The sequence below is a fragment of the Epinephelus moara genome, chromosome 3 (genome assembly GCF_006386435.1).
Source record: "Epinephelus moara isolate mb chromosome 3, YSFRI_EMoa_1.0, whole genome shotgun sequence".
Taxonomy (NCBI): domain Eukaryota; kingdom Metazoa; phylum Chordata; class Actinopteri; order Perciformes; family Serranidae; genus Epinephelus; species Epinephelus moara.
Window position 1 is genome coordinate 37,682,687 of NC_065508.1, and position 14,449 is coordinate 37,697,135.

The 14,449-nt window shown below is 45.0% G+C and overlaps 1 protein-coding gene across 3 annotated transcripts in view; it reads right to left on the bottom strand.

Moving 5' to 3' along the window:
- LOC126384344 (protein turtle homolog B-like) overlaps nt 1-14,449 on the bottom strand; it is a 285,326-nt gene that overhangs the window by 65,597 nt on the left and 205,280 nt on the right. For all 3 annotated transcript variants that reach the window (XM_050035368.1, XM_050035376.1, XM_050035361.1), the window contains exons 8-11: nt 12,204-12,346; nt 11,826-11,966; nt 11,577-11,693; nt 10,863-11,013 (exon numbers count right to left, since the gene is read on the bottom strand). In XM_050035368.1, the coding sequence (XP_049891325.1) occupies nt 10,863-11,013; nt 11,577-11,693; nt 11,826-11,966; nt 12,204-12,346 (552 nt within the window). The remainder of the gene's footprint in view (nt 1-10,862; nt 11,014-11,576; nt 11,694-11,825; nt 11,967-12,203; nt 12,347-14,449) is intronic.

Consider the following 14,449-nt stretch of genomic DNA (forward strand, 5'->3'; position numbering starts at 1 on the left):
CATTTGACTTGTCAAATACATTTACTGTGAGCTTGACCCAGTAATGTGTTTTTAAGCAGCCAGCAACCCAATGTAACATCTAACTGTACAGAACAAACAGTTTAGGTTGCATGAATAATGGAATCCTGAAAAACAGTCCAAAATGAGATTTTTTTGTAGCTGTAACCTGTCAAACATAAATCACATAAAGGTGCCCTAAATTCTCAATTAAGCAATATTACAAGAGAGGGTGTTCTTTAACTTATTTTGAGGCATGACAGTGATGCAGTCATGACCAAGGCACTTGTGCCGAGGTCTGTAAGCATCATAGTTGTGGTCATACAACTACTACCAACACATATAGTCCAAATATATTCATATTGAGGAGCAGTTAGTGCTGTTGTTTCTAATGACATACATGGGGTCTAACTAATAACTGGAAAATAGAAAGTCACATCAGTAGACTCCTATATGTAATGAAACCTAGTTTATTTCTCCAGCAAGTAGGTTGAACCTTAGTGATGACATAGCAACAGACACGTTTTGTAGTTCCTGTTGAGTCTTCCAGGCAACACGAGCTGAATACTTTCTAGAGATAGTGAGGGTTCCCAAACTAAATACATATGCCAGATATAAACACAAAACTTCATAGCTATATCAGTGTTATTAGGACTAAGATATTTGCTGAAAAAATATGTTTTCCATATACAGACTTAGCTACTACATCCGCAAACTTCACAGCTGATGGAGGACGCCAGAGGATGCCAAACATTTCCAATAACCCAAGAGCATTATACAGTCCAAAAGTCAAAATTATTGCAAAAAGATGTAAATTTGTATCTAACAAAACATTCTGCTTCAGACCCTATTTGATGGCATTCAGCCTTACAAAAACAACTTTTTCACTGCAATCACACTCTGACTTGCAGCACTCCAGGAAGGCACGCACCTGCACTGACAAACAGCACCAGCAATTATATTAATTAAAGAAAGTTGAATTAATAAAATATATGACTAACTTATTTAATTCAATGAACCTCTTAGTCTATAAATATGTTGGGGAAATTCAGCAAATGCAGTGATTAAGTTTGAGTTCTGAAATTGTTTTTTTGAAGTTAATTATATAAAAGTTAGGCTACTGTAACAACTGCAAGAAACAGGCCATCATGAACACTCCTTAGATTATTTGTTTATAAGATATCCTAACAACCCATATTCAGGTGGCTTTTTGCTAATCAGCCTTTCTCCTCCGAGAACCGTCACCTTATCGTGGTGGAGGAGTTTGAGTGCCCTAATGACCCTAGGAGCTATGCTGTCAGGGGCATTTTGCCCCTGGTAGGGTTTCCCATGGCGGATTGGTTTTGGGCGAAAGGTCAGACGAAGAGCGGTTCAAAAGACCCTTCATGATGGACAAAAGCAAGGACACGTGTACCTGGCCCAGAGGGTTACCGGGGCCCCGCCCTGGAGCCAGGCCTGGGGTTGGGGCCCGTGGGCAAGCGCCTGGTAGTCGGGCCTTCGCCCATGGGGTCCGGCCGGGCCCAGCCCGAACCGGCTACATGGGCTCGTCCCCCTGCAGGCCCACCACCCGCAGAGGGATCCAGAAGGGATCGGTGCTATGTGGATTGGGCAGCAGACCAAGGCAGGGGCCTTGGCGGTCCGATCCTCGGCTACAGATTTGGCTCTTGGGACATGGAATGTCACCTCTCTGGCGGGGAAGGAGCCGGAGCTTGTGGAAGAGGTTGTCACCTCTCTGGCGGGGAAGGAGCCGGAGCTTGTGGAAGAGGTTGAGTGCTACCAGCTAGATATAGTCGGCCTCACCTCGACACATAGTTCCGGCTCTGGAACCCAAGTCCTTGAGAGGGGTTGGACTCTCTCCTTCGCTGGAGTTGCTCTGGGTGAGAGGCGGAGGGCCGGGGTGAGCTTTCTGATAGCCCCCAGACTCTCTGCCTGTATGTTGGGGTTCACCCCGGTAGACGAAAGGGTTGCTTCCCTGCGCCTTCGGGTTGGGGAACGGGTCCTGACTGTTGTCTGCGCTTATGCGCTGAACAACAGTTCAGTCCCTGGGACAGGTGCTGGACAGTGCCCCTACTGGGGACTCCATTGTTCTGCGGACAGGTGCTGGACAGTGCCCCTACTGGGGACTCCATTGTTCTGCTGGGGGACTTCAACGCTCACGTGGGCAATGACAGCGGGACCTGGAGGGGTGTGACTGGGAGGAATGGCCTGCCCGATCTGAACCCGAGTGGTGTTCAGTTATTGGACTTCTGTGCGGGTCGCAGTTTGGCTATAACTAACACCATGTCCAAACATAAGGATGTCCGTCGGTGCATGTGGCACCTGGACAGCCTAGGTTGCAGGTCAATGATTGACTTTGTAGTCGTATGATTTGACCTGCGGCCATATGTTCTGGACACTCGGGTGAAGAGAGGAGCAGAGGTGTCAAATGATCACCACCTGGTGGTGAGTTGGATCAGATGGCAGGGGAGGACGCCGCGCAGACCTGGCAGGCCCAAACGAAGAGTGAGGGTCTGCTGGGAACGTCTGGCGGATGAACCTGTCCAGATGATCTTCAACTCCCACCTCCGGGAGAGCTTCGACTGCGTCCCGAGGGCAGAGGGGGACATTGAGTCCGAATGGGCCTTGTTCCGCTCTGCCATTGTCGAGGCAGCAGTTGCAAGCTATGGCTGCAAGTCCGCTGGGGCCAGTCGCGGCGGTAATCCCCGAACCTGCTGGTGGACAGCAGAGGTGAGGGAAGCTGTCAGGCTGAAGAAGGAGGCCTACAGGGCATGGTTGGTCTGTGGGTCTCCGGAAGCAGCTGACGGGTACCGGCGGGCCAAGCGGAGCGCAGCAGCGGCAGCTCACGGAGGCAAAAACTCGGGCGTGGGAGGAGTTCAGTGAGGCCATGGAGGCTCCAAAGAGGTTCTGGCAAACCGTCCGGCGCCTCAGGGGGGGGAAGGCGGCAACTTGCTCGCACTGTTTACAGTGGGGGAGGGGAGCTGCTGACGTCAACTGGGGACATTGTCAGGCGGTGGAAGGAATACTTTGAGGAGCTCCTCAATCCCTCCAACACGTATTCCAGTGAGGAAACAGAGACGGGGTCTTGGGGGCGGGTCATCCAATTTCTGGGGCAGAAGTCGCTGAGGTAGTGAAACAACTCCGAGGCGGCAGAGCCCCGAGGGTGGATGAGATTCGCCCTGGATATCTCAAGCCTCTGGATGTTGTAAGGCTGTCCTGGCTGACACGCCTCTGCAACATTGCGTGGACATCAGGGGCAGTGCCTCTGGAGTGGCAGACCGGGGTGGTGGCCCCCATTTTCAAGAAAGGGGACCAGAGGGTGTGTTCCAACTACAGCCTACCCGGTAAGGTCTACTCCAGGGTGCTGGAGAAGAGGCTCCGGTCGATGGTTGAATCTCAGATTGAGGAAGAGCAATGTGGTTTTCGTCCCGGATGTGGAACCGTGGACCAGCTCTTTACCCTCGCCAGGGTGCTGGACGGGGCATGGGAGTTCGCCCAACCAGTCCACATGTGTTTTGTGGATTTGGAGAAGGCTTACGACCGTGTCCCCAGGGGCATCCTGTGGGGGGTGCTCCGGGAGTATGGGGTTGGTGGCCCCTTGCTAAGGGCCATCCAGTCCCTGTACCGAAGGAGCATGAGTCTGGTTCGCGTGTCCGGCAATAAGTTGGACCTGTTCCCGGTGAGGGTTGGACTCCGCCAGGGCTGCCCTTTGTCACCGGTTCTGTTCATAACTTGGACAGAATTTCTAGGCGTAGCCGAGTGGTGGAGGGTGTCAGGTTCAGTGACGGGAGGATCTCGTCCCTGCTTTTTGCAGATGACGTGGTTCTCCTAGCTCCATCGAACAGTGACCTCCAGCTCTTGCTGGGACGGTTCGCAGCCAAGTGTGAAGCGACTGGGATGAGAATCAGCACCTCCAAGTCTGAGGCCATGGTCCTCAGGCGGAAAAGGGTGGATTGCCCACTCCAGGTCGGGGGGGAGGTCCTTCCTCAAGTGGAGGAGTTTAAGTATCTCGGGATCTTGTTCATGAGTGAGGGTAGGATGGAGCAGGAGATTGACAGGCGGATGTGGGCGGCATCAGCAGTGATGCAGGTGCTTAACTGGTCCGTTGTGGTGAAAAGGGAGCTTAGCCAAAAAGCGAAGCTCTCGATTTACCAGTTGATCTACATTCTAACCCTCACCTATGGTCACGAGCTTTGGGTAGAGGGATAGGGTGAGGAGCTCGGACATCCGGGAGGGACTTGGAGTAGAGCCGCTGCTCCTCCACATTGAGAGAAGCCAGTTGAAGTGGTTCGGTCATCTGTTAAGGATGCCTTCCGGACACCTCCCTTGGGAGGTGTTTCGGGCATGTCCAACCGGGAGGAGACCTCGGGGCCGCCCCAGGACACGCTGGAGGGACTACATCACCCGGCTGGCCTGGGAACGCCTCGGGGTTCCCGCACAAGAGCTGATGGAAGTGGCTGGGGAGAGGACTGTCTGGGCCTCTTTGCTGAGGCTGCTGCCCCCGCGACCCGGACCTGGATAAGCGGAGGATGGTGAGTACGAGTACGAGCCTTTCAGGTCATTTGAAATGAAGGAAAAAAAGTTTCAGATTTATTAGTTTAATAAATGTTGACTTCCAGCATGCCCATGATTATTACGTACATGTTAGGCCAATGGTTTCCAGCTGGTGGGTCATGGTCCAAATGTGGGTTGCGGATCCATTTTGAATGGATCGCAAGTGACTTGCGAAGGTGTCAAGTTTGAAAAAAACACACTTCATTTTAAAGGTCAGTGAATTTCTGGCGCATAGTGTTTATTATTATTATTATTATTATTAATTATTTTGAAGTGGCATTTCCTGCTCTTCAGTAAATGACAAGTGGACAGCAACTTGACAGAGACAGCAAACTAACTTGACGACATGGCCAAACATAAGTATGATGCTTAATATATAAGACCGGCGGCGTCATATGACGGCGGCGTCATATGACGGCGGCGTCATTGACGCGAGTCAAGTGCCGCCCCCAACACACACAAAAAGCGTCGCGCAGCGGGCGTCAACCGGATTTCTATTGCACACTCCGCAAGAGCTGGGAAATACAAAATAGCGCTTTTTCAAGGGTGGCGACGCTGGAAAAATAGGACAATCGTGTAAAGTGCCGCGGCGCGGCACGTTGACGCGCGTCAAGCTGCTGCCGGTGTGGGTTCGTAAATAGAAAATAATGGGGGCGGCTGTTTTGATGCACGTCGTATGGCGCTGGTGTGTTTTGGCCTTAAGGAGAAATATGGACCCCATGGCTGGGCCAGTTGGGAACTACTGTAGTAGGCTATAGATTCTTAGGATTGTGATGAGTTTTTCTATAGATAATATACATACACATATACATGAACACATATAGAGCATGTGAGTGTCAAGTGGCATTTAAACCGTTGCCATGGAAATGGTGGAGTAATATTTTGAGTGATGAACAAGGTGTGCTGTTATGCTGATTTAAGAACATTCTAAATGTCTTGTTGACCAGTCCGATTGCTTGGTCAGAACTACTTGTTGTATAATATGCATTTTTGCTCATTTACTGAACTATTGTGTAGAAACTGCACAGGAGCCAAAGCAACAGGAAACTGATCAGGAGCAAGCTCAATACAGTCATTGTAATGCTCTGATTTGACTCACATCCACACAGGAAGTACAATGGTCAGCAAGGACAAACATAGTAAACAGCAAAGTTTTTTTTATTTTTATTTTTATTTTTAACAATTTTAGTCTTGGACAGCATGCAGTCTATGTCCTTGTGATTAGTGGATGACTGACTCGAAACTGATAAGAGTTGAAAGGATGTCAAAGTAGAACCACCAATACTAACAACACTGTCTACATAGGTAAGCATCTGTTCCCAACAGCTTTTCAACCTAGAGACATGAAATATTCACATCTTAGCAGCTTCTGAAGAAATAGAATAACCTTCACCTGCAGAGCTAAAGCTCACTCATTTAGTGAGTTTTGGGAGTTATGTGCTGTAACTATATTCCTTGGTGACCAGCAGCCAGGTGCAGTGTCTTTCTAGCTTCCACTGGTTACATGGCAACCTCACAGAGACGACAAGGCTCCAGGAAGTCAGCAGGCCCAGAGGGAAATGCAGCATGTAACGTCTCAGAAGACCACAGCTTGTCTTTTTGACATTGTGATGTGAGTATAAACTCAAATAAACTAATACAACTTGTTGATTCCTGAATGTTGGAGATGTGCCTTTAGACAGAGCTCTGGCTAGTTGTCCCCAGTGCTTTCAGTAAGCACAAGCATGACAACGATATCACCCCTTCTCATATAACTCTCAGTATGACAGAAAAAAAGCCAAAATGTCAAACTGTTCCTTTAAAAAAACTTTCCCTTTGGTAACAAATTTAAAAAAGGTGAAGGAAGCATGTATGGGTGTCCCCGACTAAGAATTCACAGTCGAATATAAGTCATCTAGTGTTGCATATCGTCGACTGACAGTCCAGTCATTTATTTACTTATTCCTCTTTCTCTCTTTCTTTCTTTTTTTTTGCTAATTGATCCATACTCTCCTTTGTTTCCATTTTTTCCTGAAACACAGAATCAAACAATTTGTCTTCTTGACTTGACAAAAATTTATTTTAGAATTGGACATGTTCCATCCAGTGCTGTTTGTTGTGTGTGAGGGGTGTGTGTGTAGGTATATGAGTGTAGGTATGTGTGTGTGTAGCTGCTGCAGTGGCACTGTTCTCAGTCCTGAAAGGGAGCAGAGGAGATCGACAAAAAGACAGACAGACCACGACACTTGTCTAAGTCCCTGCTTACTTGGTTGTAAACTGAACTTTCAACTTTCTTTTAGAAAGAGAGAGAGATGCAAGTCACAAGTCACAAAAAACTGTTAAAATGCGCCTCATCCCACTGATATTGACCAAGAATTGTTTATGAGGTCAAAAAATATTTGCAACCACACTACATTCTTATGTGATTGCTCTGATGAATAAGTTTATACCATAATGGGCATTATACCATGATTTATTGGGAGAAACCAAGCAATTCTATGTAAAAACACACACTCAGCACCCCAATAGCCAGAATAGAATGATCCTTTACTGTATTTCATAACCACTTTTTCCTGCAACTGCAATGATTCAACTGTGAAATTGGCAGTCTAATCAGGCTCCTTGGATCAAATCATCGAATAGCTGACTACTTGGGGTGATCCCTAGAAGCATGTAACCTCAACTGTGAGAGCATTAGTTGAGAGTGAGGCCACTCTACATTCCAAAACCATTGAAGCCTAATTGATGCTTGGGCTTGCAACACTTCGCTCAACAGACACAACACATTTTTGACACTTTTCTTTCAAGTCGCGCACATGGAAAATTTTCTTATGTCACTGACATCATCATATTTTGTTGCGCAATGTGATTGGTAGTGTTACTATTGTTGCCACGGAGACAGTAGTTTTAAATCAACACTGACTCTGACCTGCACTCAGCATCTCTGTCCACAGAAGCAGTTGTCTGTCAGCAGCAGCTGCTGGGAAGCAGAGAGGTCAAAGGTCAGTCAAACTGCCTTCACCAGGCTGACTGACAATAGACATTTACTGGACAAAATATTTTTCATGTCAGCGTTACGGAAAGAAATCAGCAGTGTTTATATTTATTGATCTATTGATTTTATTTCCCTGCATACCATAGAGAGTAAGGGGAATCTGCAGCTCACAGACAGACTGGGAGCTAATCAGTTAATGAATATAAAGTTAATAAGGTAAAACCACAAATAAACAGCGGGATATTTGTGTGATTAATACATCTGTCTGTGCAGATTACTCTTTACCAAACAGCAACAGAAACAGACTCGGACTGTAAACAAAAGCAGGAGGTCTTTGGTTACCATGCAGATGGCTTAAAACCTTCGCCAAAGCATAAATTGAAAACGTCTTGCGACTGTTTAATTTCTTTCAAGTGCCACTCTTCAAATGTGTTGTGCCTGAGCATAAATCAGCCTTACGGGTTCTCCCTTTGGCAAAGGCCATGAAACATCTTTTTTCTTTGAAGCACTAGTGCGCCTCAGTTAAAATGGATCCCCACTGATTTTACACATATACGGGTGTTTACAGATGTTGGGGAGCACTACTTCATATGTGAAACGTTGCACAAAGTATTATGTGGCTCCAGTGGGAACTGTGCAATATCTGTTAACGTCCATTGGGGCTGAAGACTACAAGTTTTTATCTGTGATTCTGCTGAACAGAATCAATTTTCATATTTTTTCATATTCATAACTTTGCATTGTGAGGTGACTGATTGGCCTTTCCATCTTTATTCTAACAGGGATTATCCACCACTGGACTACCATCATCCATTATGTTGGCATCTAATGACATCATCAAGCCTCAAGCAGTGTCCGATCCAAAGTGATGTTATTTTACCATCAGCACTCATAGCTTTCTTTCTGGAGTGCCTCTCTGAACCAAAGAGGTGTTTCAGAAACAAGCGTCTTGAAATTAAACTTTGGCCTTGTTCTTTAACTTTCTCTGTAACCCTACTTCTCTTCTTGTTTCAGAGTGCTCTCGATTGGATCCTGCAGAAGTGGTAGGGTCAAAGGGTTGTAGTGGAACAGGGGAAGATATACTTGCCTCTACAGTATACTGTCTCTCTAGTTCTCATCACCTAAACAGCAACTGTCCAATCCAAGCTATTCTCATGCACTGTTTGTACATTTTCCGTCGAAAAGTAATGTACCAAAATTCATACATATCACTTGTAATCATCAGCCAGTAATTCGTGTATAACCCACATATTTGGGAAAGCTGTGATCGTATGACTAATGTGTTGACGGGGTAAAGTATGAAGAAGGAAGCTATCGTGTTGGGAGGCAGGTTGGGGTGGTGAATGGATCACAAAACACAGGACTTTCCCCAGCAAACTGTTGTCTGGAAACATGTAAACTTGGTTTCATTTGAGGTACATCGTCAACATGTTTCTTTTCTAAATAAAAAAAAGAATCACAGTAATACTGCTTGCCTAATCCTAACCTCCATAACCTTATGTTAAGTTTGTAACTTTATGTTACATACCATCATTCCTGGTGTGCAAATTTGTAGGATATCATACAAGCTCTTGTGAGTGCATTTTTTTAAGAATATCATATAAACCATTTAACTTGTCCAATCATACCTGAGAAACCTTAACTAGTCGCAGCAGGACTGTTAAGATTTGGATATCTCTGCATGTTAAACTGGTGTAAATGTAGTAAGAAAGATAATTTGGAGGATGCTGCATTTTTCTGTAGCTTTTGCAAAACATACAATACAAAAGTAAAATTGTAAATAGATTATGGACTATAATGGATTCAACACTGTGTCTAACTGCACTAACATAAACTGCAATCACTGGCATGTTGGGCCAACTAGCTTACCTACAGAAATAACCTAATCCAGCATTAGTTTGTGGAGTTACATTTCAACAATTCTCGTTAGCACATCCACTTTGTAATATTAGTCCACTGTATAGCAGCTGTCTCTGGATGCTACAGCTATATATCAGAGTGCAGGCTAATGTTAGATGCTCTGTCTTGACAAGTTTTTACTCCAGCATCCTCGGCCAAACTTGTTTTTCGACAGTGCACATATTGGTTGGTCTTCACCCTAAAATCTTTTTCTTTTTAATGTAAAAATGAAATATAATATTTGAGAAACACAGGCTACAATAAAGCATCAATCTAACCTCTGTCCTTGACTAATTATCCGAGCTAAGTAACCAACAGGGTTATTTTGGAAGGAAATACAGTCTTATTGTACACATAATGCCAGGACGAACTGTCTCTGTACTGCAAGACAAAGACAGCACTGTTTCTTTACTTCCATATTGTCAACATTGATCATCAACTGGTAAGGATGCTGACTTTTTGTCTGAGCCTTGTAGCTTTAGCGTCAGTCTTTTAGCATGATATCATGTATGTAGCCATTAGGTGAATATTTAAGACCCTTTTCCAGGATTCCTGTATGAAAACATGAAATAGTCAGCCAGGGGACTGTGTTTTTAAGTGATTTGTGGAGCTAACATTAGGTAAATTAGCTAGCCAGCTAGGCTACAGTTGATAAAATCTACCAGCAACAGTTTTCATTTCAGCTGGCAAAATCGTCATGGGCTAAAAATGAGACGCTGCTTTTGTTCTTTCTTTCTGATATCAATGACCCATTGTTTCAGAAATGACTGAAAATGTTTAAAAGAAGAGTCAATAGCCCTTTTTTTTCACAGAGATCACACTATAGTGCTGCTACAAAGTCCCTTCTTTATGCCAATTTTGCATTTTTACAGGGCACCAAGAATAGTTGTGATTTTAGACAGCATGGCAGCATCCTGGAAGCAAAAGAGCCGTGATGGGTGTGACATTTAACACAACAGCATTGGCCTCTAGTGTGACATATAACATTTGCCTTGGCAGTGCTTTATAAACAATAACAATGGCATAACATGGCAATAACAATCATTTGCTGTCCCTTACATTTTATCCACTGCTCGAAGAGTAAGAGGCTCCTTAATCTCGTTGTTTCCCCAATTTACGGACATTTTAAGTTGCTGTTCTTCTTTGAATTAGCTGCTAGCTGCTTTTTAAATCTCCCGAGGTGGGTCGCACATATAACACATGGTCAAAACATCACGTGTCTCATCCATGGCCCCAAGCTGATGGCTGTCCCTTTTAGACAGACATTGTTTAGTACTGTTACTACTTCCTCTGCCAACTCAAAGGCAAGACAACTCTGTTCCCCATTCTGTGATTGTACTTTTTTATAAAGAGAAGCTGAATAAAATTCTGACGTGAAACACATACATGTAGGTTTCTATATGTAAATGTGTATTTGTGAATTTGTGCACATGTTGGGTACCTATGACTTGGACGTGCGTGCTGGCAGTGATGCTCGTGGCAACGTTGGTGGCGACACACTCCCACTCCCCGTGGTCCTCCTTTGTGAGTGACTTGAACTGTAAGCTGCCTCGGGGCAGAACATTGTGCTTGCTTTTACTTGGCTTCCCTACCTACAGTCCAGCCAGCCAATGAAAGACAGTCAGCCAATGAAAGAGAGACAGAGAAAGGGGCACAGTATGTTGGAACAATTCAAAATTCACAACTTAAAAAAAACACATGCAGGTCGGCAGGGACAATTTACCAGCTATTAAAAATATCAATCCGAAGTCTGACAACAACTACCATAGTATTGCTTTCAGTATCTAAGCTAAGTATCAAATTACACAGAATGAGAAAATGCATAGGTGGGAAACAAAAACAATAGCTAATCACACAGTAGTCAAAGAGCGAGATTAAGCATGCCTCATAATCAAGCAAACAATTGAGAAAATCTAATATGTTCCTTTGATTGCATGTTTTATAGACATCATTAAAATGTGATTAAAATGTTAAAATGACAAACAGTAGTTTGACTAATTAAAATCTGACACACTACAGGCACAGGTTTCAAAAAGACAGACTTCTCAGTGGAAAACACTAAATGTGACTTTAAACATCATGAAGTCATGATTAAAAAAACTGCTTTGGTAGCCAAGTTTTCACATAGGCAGGCTGGGTGTGGGTTGTGTCTTACCTTCCTCCATGTGATGTTGGGAAAGGGGTCTCCCTCTGCCTCACAGGGGATGACCAGTTCTCTCCCAGCCTCCTGCCTGTACTCCCCTCCAGGAACCACTGAGAATTTGGGAGGGTCCTGCAGAGGGTGAAGCAGCCGGAACAGGTCAGTCAAATCTGATGTTGCTTTAATGAACTTGCAGCGCCTGAATACATGACAGCTGCGTTGCTATTTTGGAATCATGTAAATGCAAAGTGATCCTGGGCATACCTTTAGCACCAGGGGAGCAGGAGGGGACCATCCCATGGAACCCAGGGCATTGTAAGGCATGCAGGTATAGGTGCCGAGAGAGTCCTCTGTCACCTCTGCCACACGGATGCTCCCATCGTCCATTTGGCTCCAACCAGGGTACTGTAGATGGAGAAGCCATGGACTGTGTTTAGGAAGACCAGTGTTTTGTTATATAGAACAATGATAATGGTTCCTAACCTATCCTAACTCAGGTTAACAGGAACAAACTGAAAACTAAAGGATAAAGTGAAAAATGGAATCCCATGAAGCTTCAACTGAAACAATGACACTCTTGTTTCCAGTATGAGGCGAGGTTAAGTTGAGCAGAACCAAAGCTGCAGCACCGCAGCAGCTCACCCTATCTATCCGGAGAGGGAGGCCATCTTTCTTCCATTTAACCAGAGTTACAGGGGGGTTGGCATCTACAGGACAGCGGATGAAGCCGGGCAGACCAATGGCCACGTAGATGACAGATGGCATGTTTACCACACGGGCAGGATCTGGTGAAAAACACAAGAAAACATCTCTTTGTAGCTTGGGAAACCTGGTGTCTGCTGATTGTAATAGCTGTGTAGAGAACACTGGGAAATCAAACAGTTTATGGGAAGTGCGCTCATCATCAAATGATAAATGAGTTTATGTGGAGCACAGCTGGTCTCAGAGCAACATTTGTGCTTGTTTGCAGAGTGTATTTTGCTCAACACTGAACACCCATGCACATCAGTTTGATTCCTGAACTGAAATTAAATGAGCAGCATTGTGTCCATGATGACACATGGAGTACATCAAACAAGATTTTAACAAGGATTTCATGCATGTGTGCTACACTGACTTCCATCACACTTAAAATAGTCCACCCTACCTCCACTCGACTAGTGATAGCCCCAGGTCAAAAAAGAGTGGTATAAGGACAATTTTCTGCAGTGTTTTGGGGTATTAAAAACAACAAATTCAAAGGACAAATTCAAAGAGGACAAAGAGGGCAGAGTTTTTTGCAAGTTACCTTTCACCCCAGACGTTTGTTCTGTGCTGATTAATGACATCTGTTTCATGACTAATGAAACCCCATGACCTACTTTTATTGCCTTAAATTACAGAAGTAAAACCTAAAAACAAAATCTTTGCCTACCTTTGTTTTGAAAAAAAAAAAAAGAAAAAAAAGTATACATTAAACGAGCAGAAGGTTTTTGAGTTCATTTTGAAAAGACACAATGCATTAACAAGCTGTCCCTGAGCATCCAAATCTGACACTGAATTCATGGGGCCATTGACCAAGTGTCGGTATATTTGCAATCTTTGCCGAGATAATCCATCCCACCTCACAGGTGTGGCATATCAAGATGCTGAGTAGACAGCATGATTATTGCACAGGTGTGCCTTAGGCCGGCAACAATAAAAGGCCACTCTAAAATGTGCAGTTTTGCTTTATTGTGGGGGTCTGGGGGGGTCAGAAAACCAGTCAGTATCTGACCACCATTTGCCTCACGCAGTGCAACACATCTCCTTCGCATAGAGTTGATCAGGTTGTTGATTGTGGCCTGTGGAATGTTGGTCCACTCCTCTTCAATGGCTGTGCGAAGTTGCTGGATATTGGCAGGAACTGGAACACGCTGTCGTATACGCCGATCCAGAGCATCCCAAACATGCTCAATGGGTGACATGTCCGGTGAGTATGCTGGCCATGCAAGAACTGGGATGTTTTCAGCTTCCAGGAATTGTGTACAGATCCTTGCAACATGGGGCCGTGCATTATCATGCTGCAACATGAGGTGATGGTCGTGGATGAATGGCACAACAATGGGCCTCAGGATCTCGTCACGGTATCTCTGTGCATTCAAAATGCCATCAATAAAATGCACCTGTGTTTGTTGTCCATAACATACGCCTGCCCATACCATAACGACGACAAACTGCAGTCAGGTCGAGACCCCGATGAGGACGACGAGCATGCAGATGAGCTTCCCTGAGACGGTTTCTGACAGTTTGTGCAGAAATTCTTTGGTTATGCAAAGCGATTGCTGCAGCAGCTGTCCGGGTGGCTGGTCTCAGACGATCTTGGAGGTGAACATGCTGGATGTGGAGGTCCTGGGCTGGTGTGGTTACACGTGGTCTGCGGTTGTGAGGCCAGTTGGATGTACTGCCAAATTGTCTGAAACGCCTTTGGAGACAGCTTATGGTAGAGGATGATGGGCAACAGCTCTGGTGGACATTCCTGCAGTCAGCATGTCAATTGCATGCTCCCTCAAAACTTGCGACATCTGTGACATAGTGCTGTGTGATAAAACTGAACATTTTAGAGTGGCCTTTTATTGTGGCCAGCCTAAGGCACACCTGTGCAATAATCATGCTGTCTAATCAACATCTTGATATGCCACACCTGTGAGGTGGGATGGATTATCTCGGCAAAGGAGAAGTGCTAACTAACAGTCAATCAATCAATCAATCAATCAATCAATTTTTTCAATCAATTTTATTTATAAAGCCCAATATCACAAATCACAATTTGCCTCACAGGGCTTTACAGCATACGACATCCCTCTGTCCTTTGGACCCTCACAGTGGATAAGAAAAAACTCCCCAAAAAAAACCCTTTAACGGGGGAA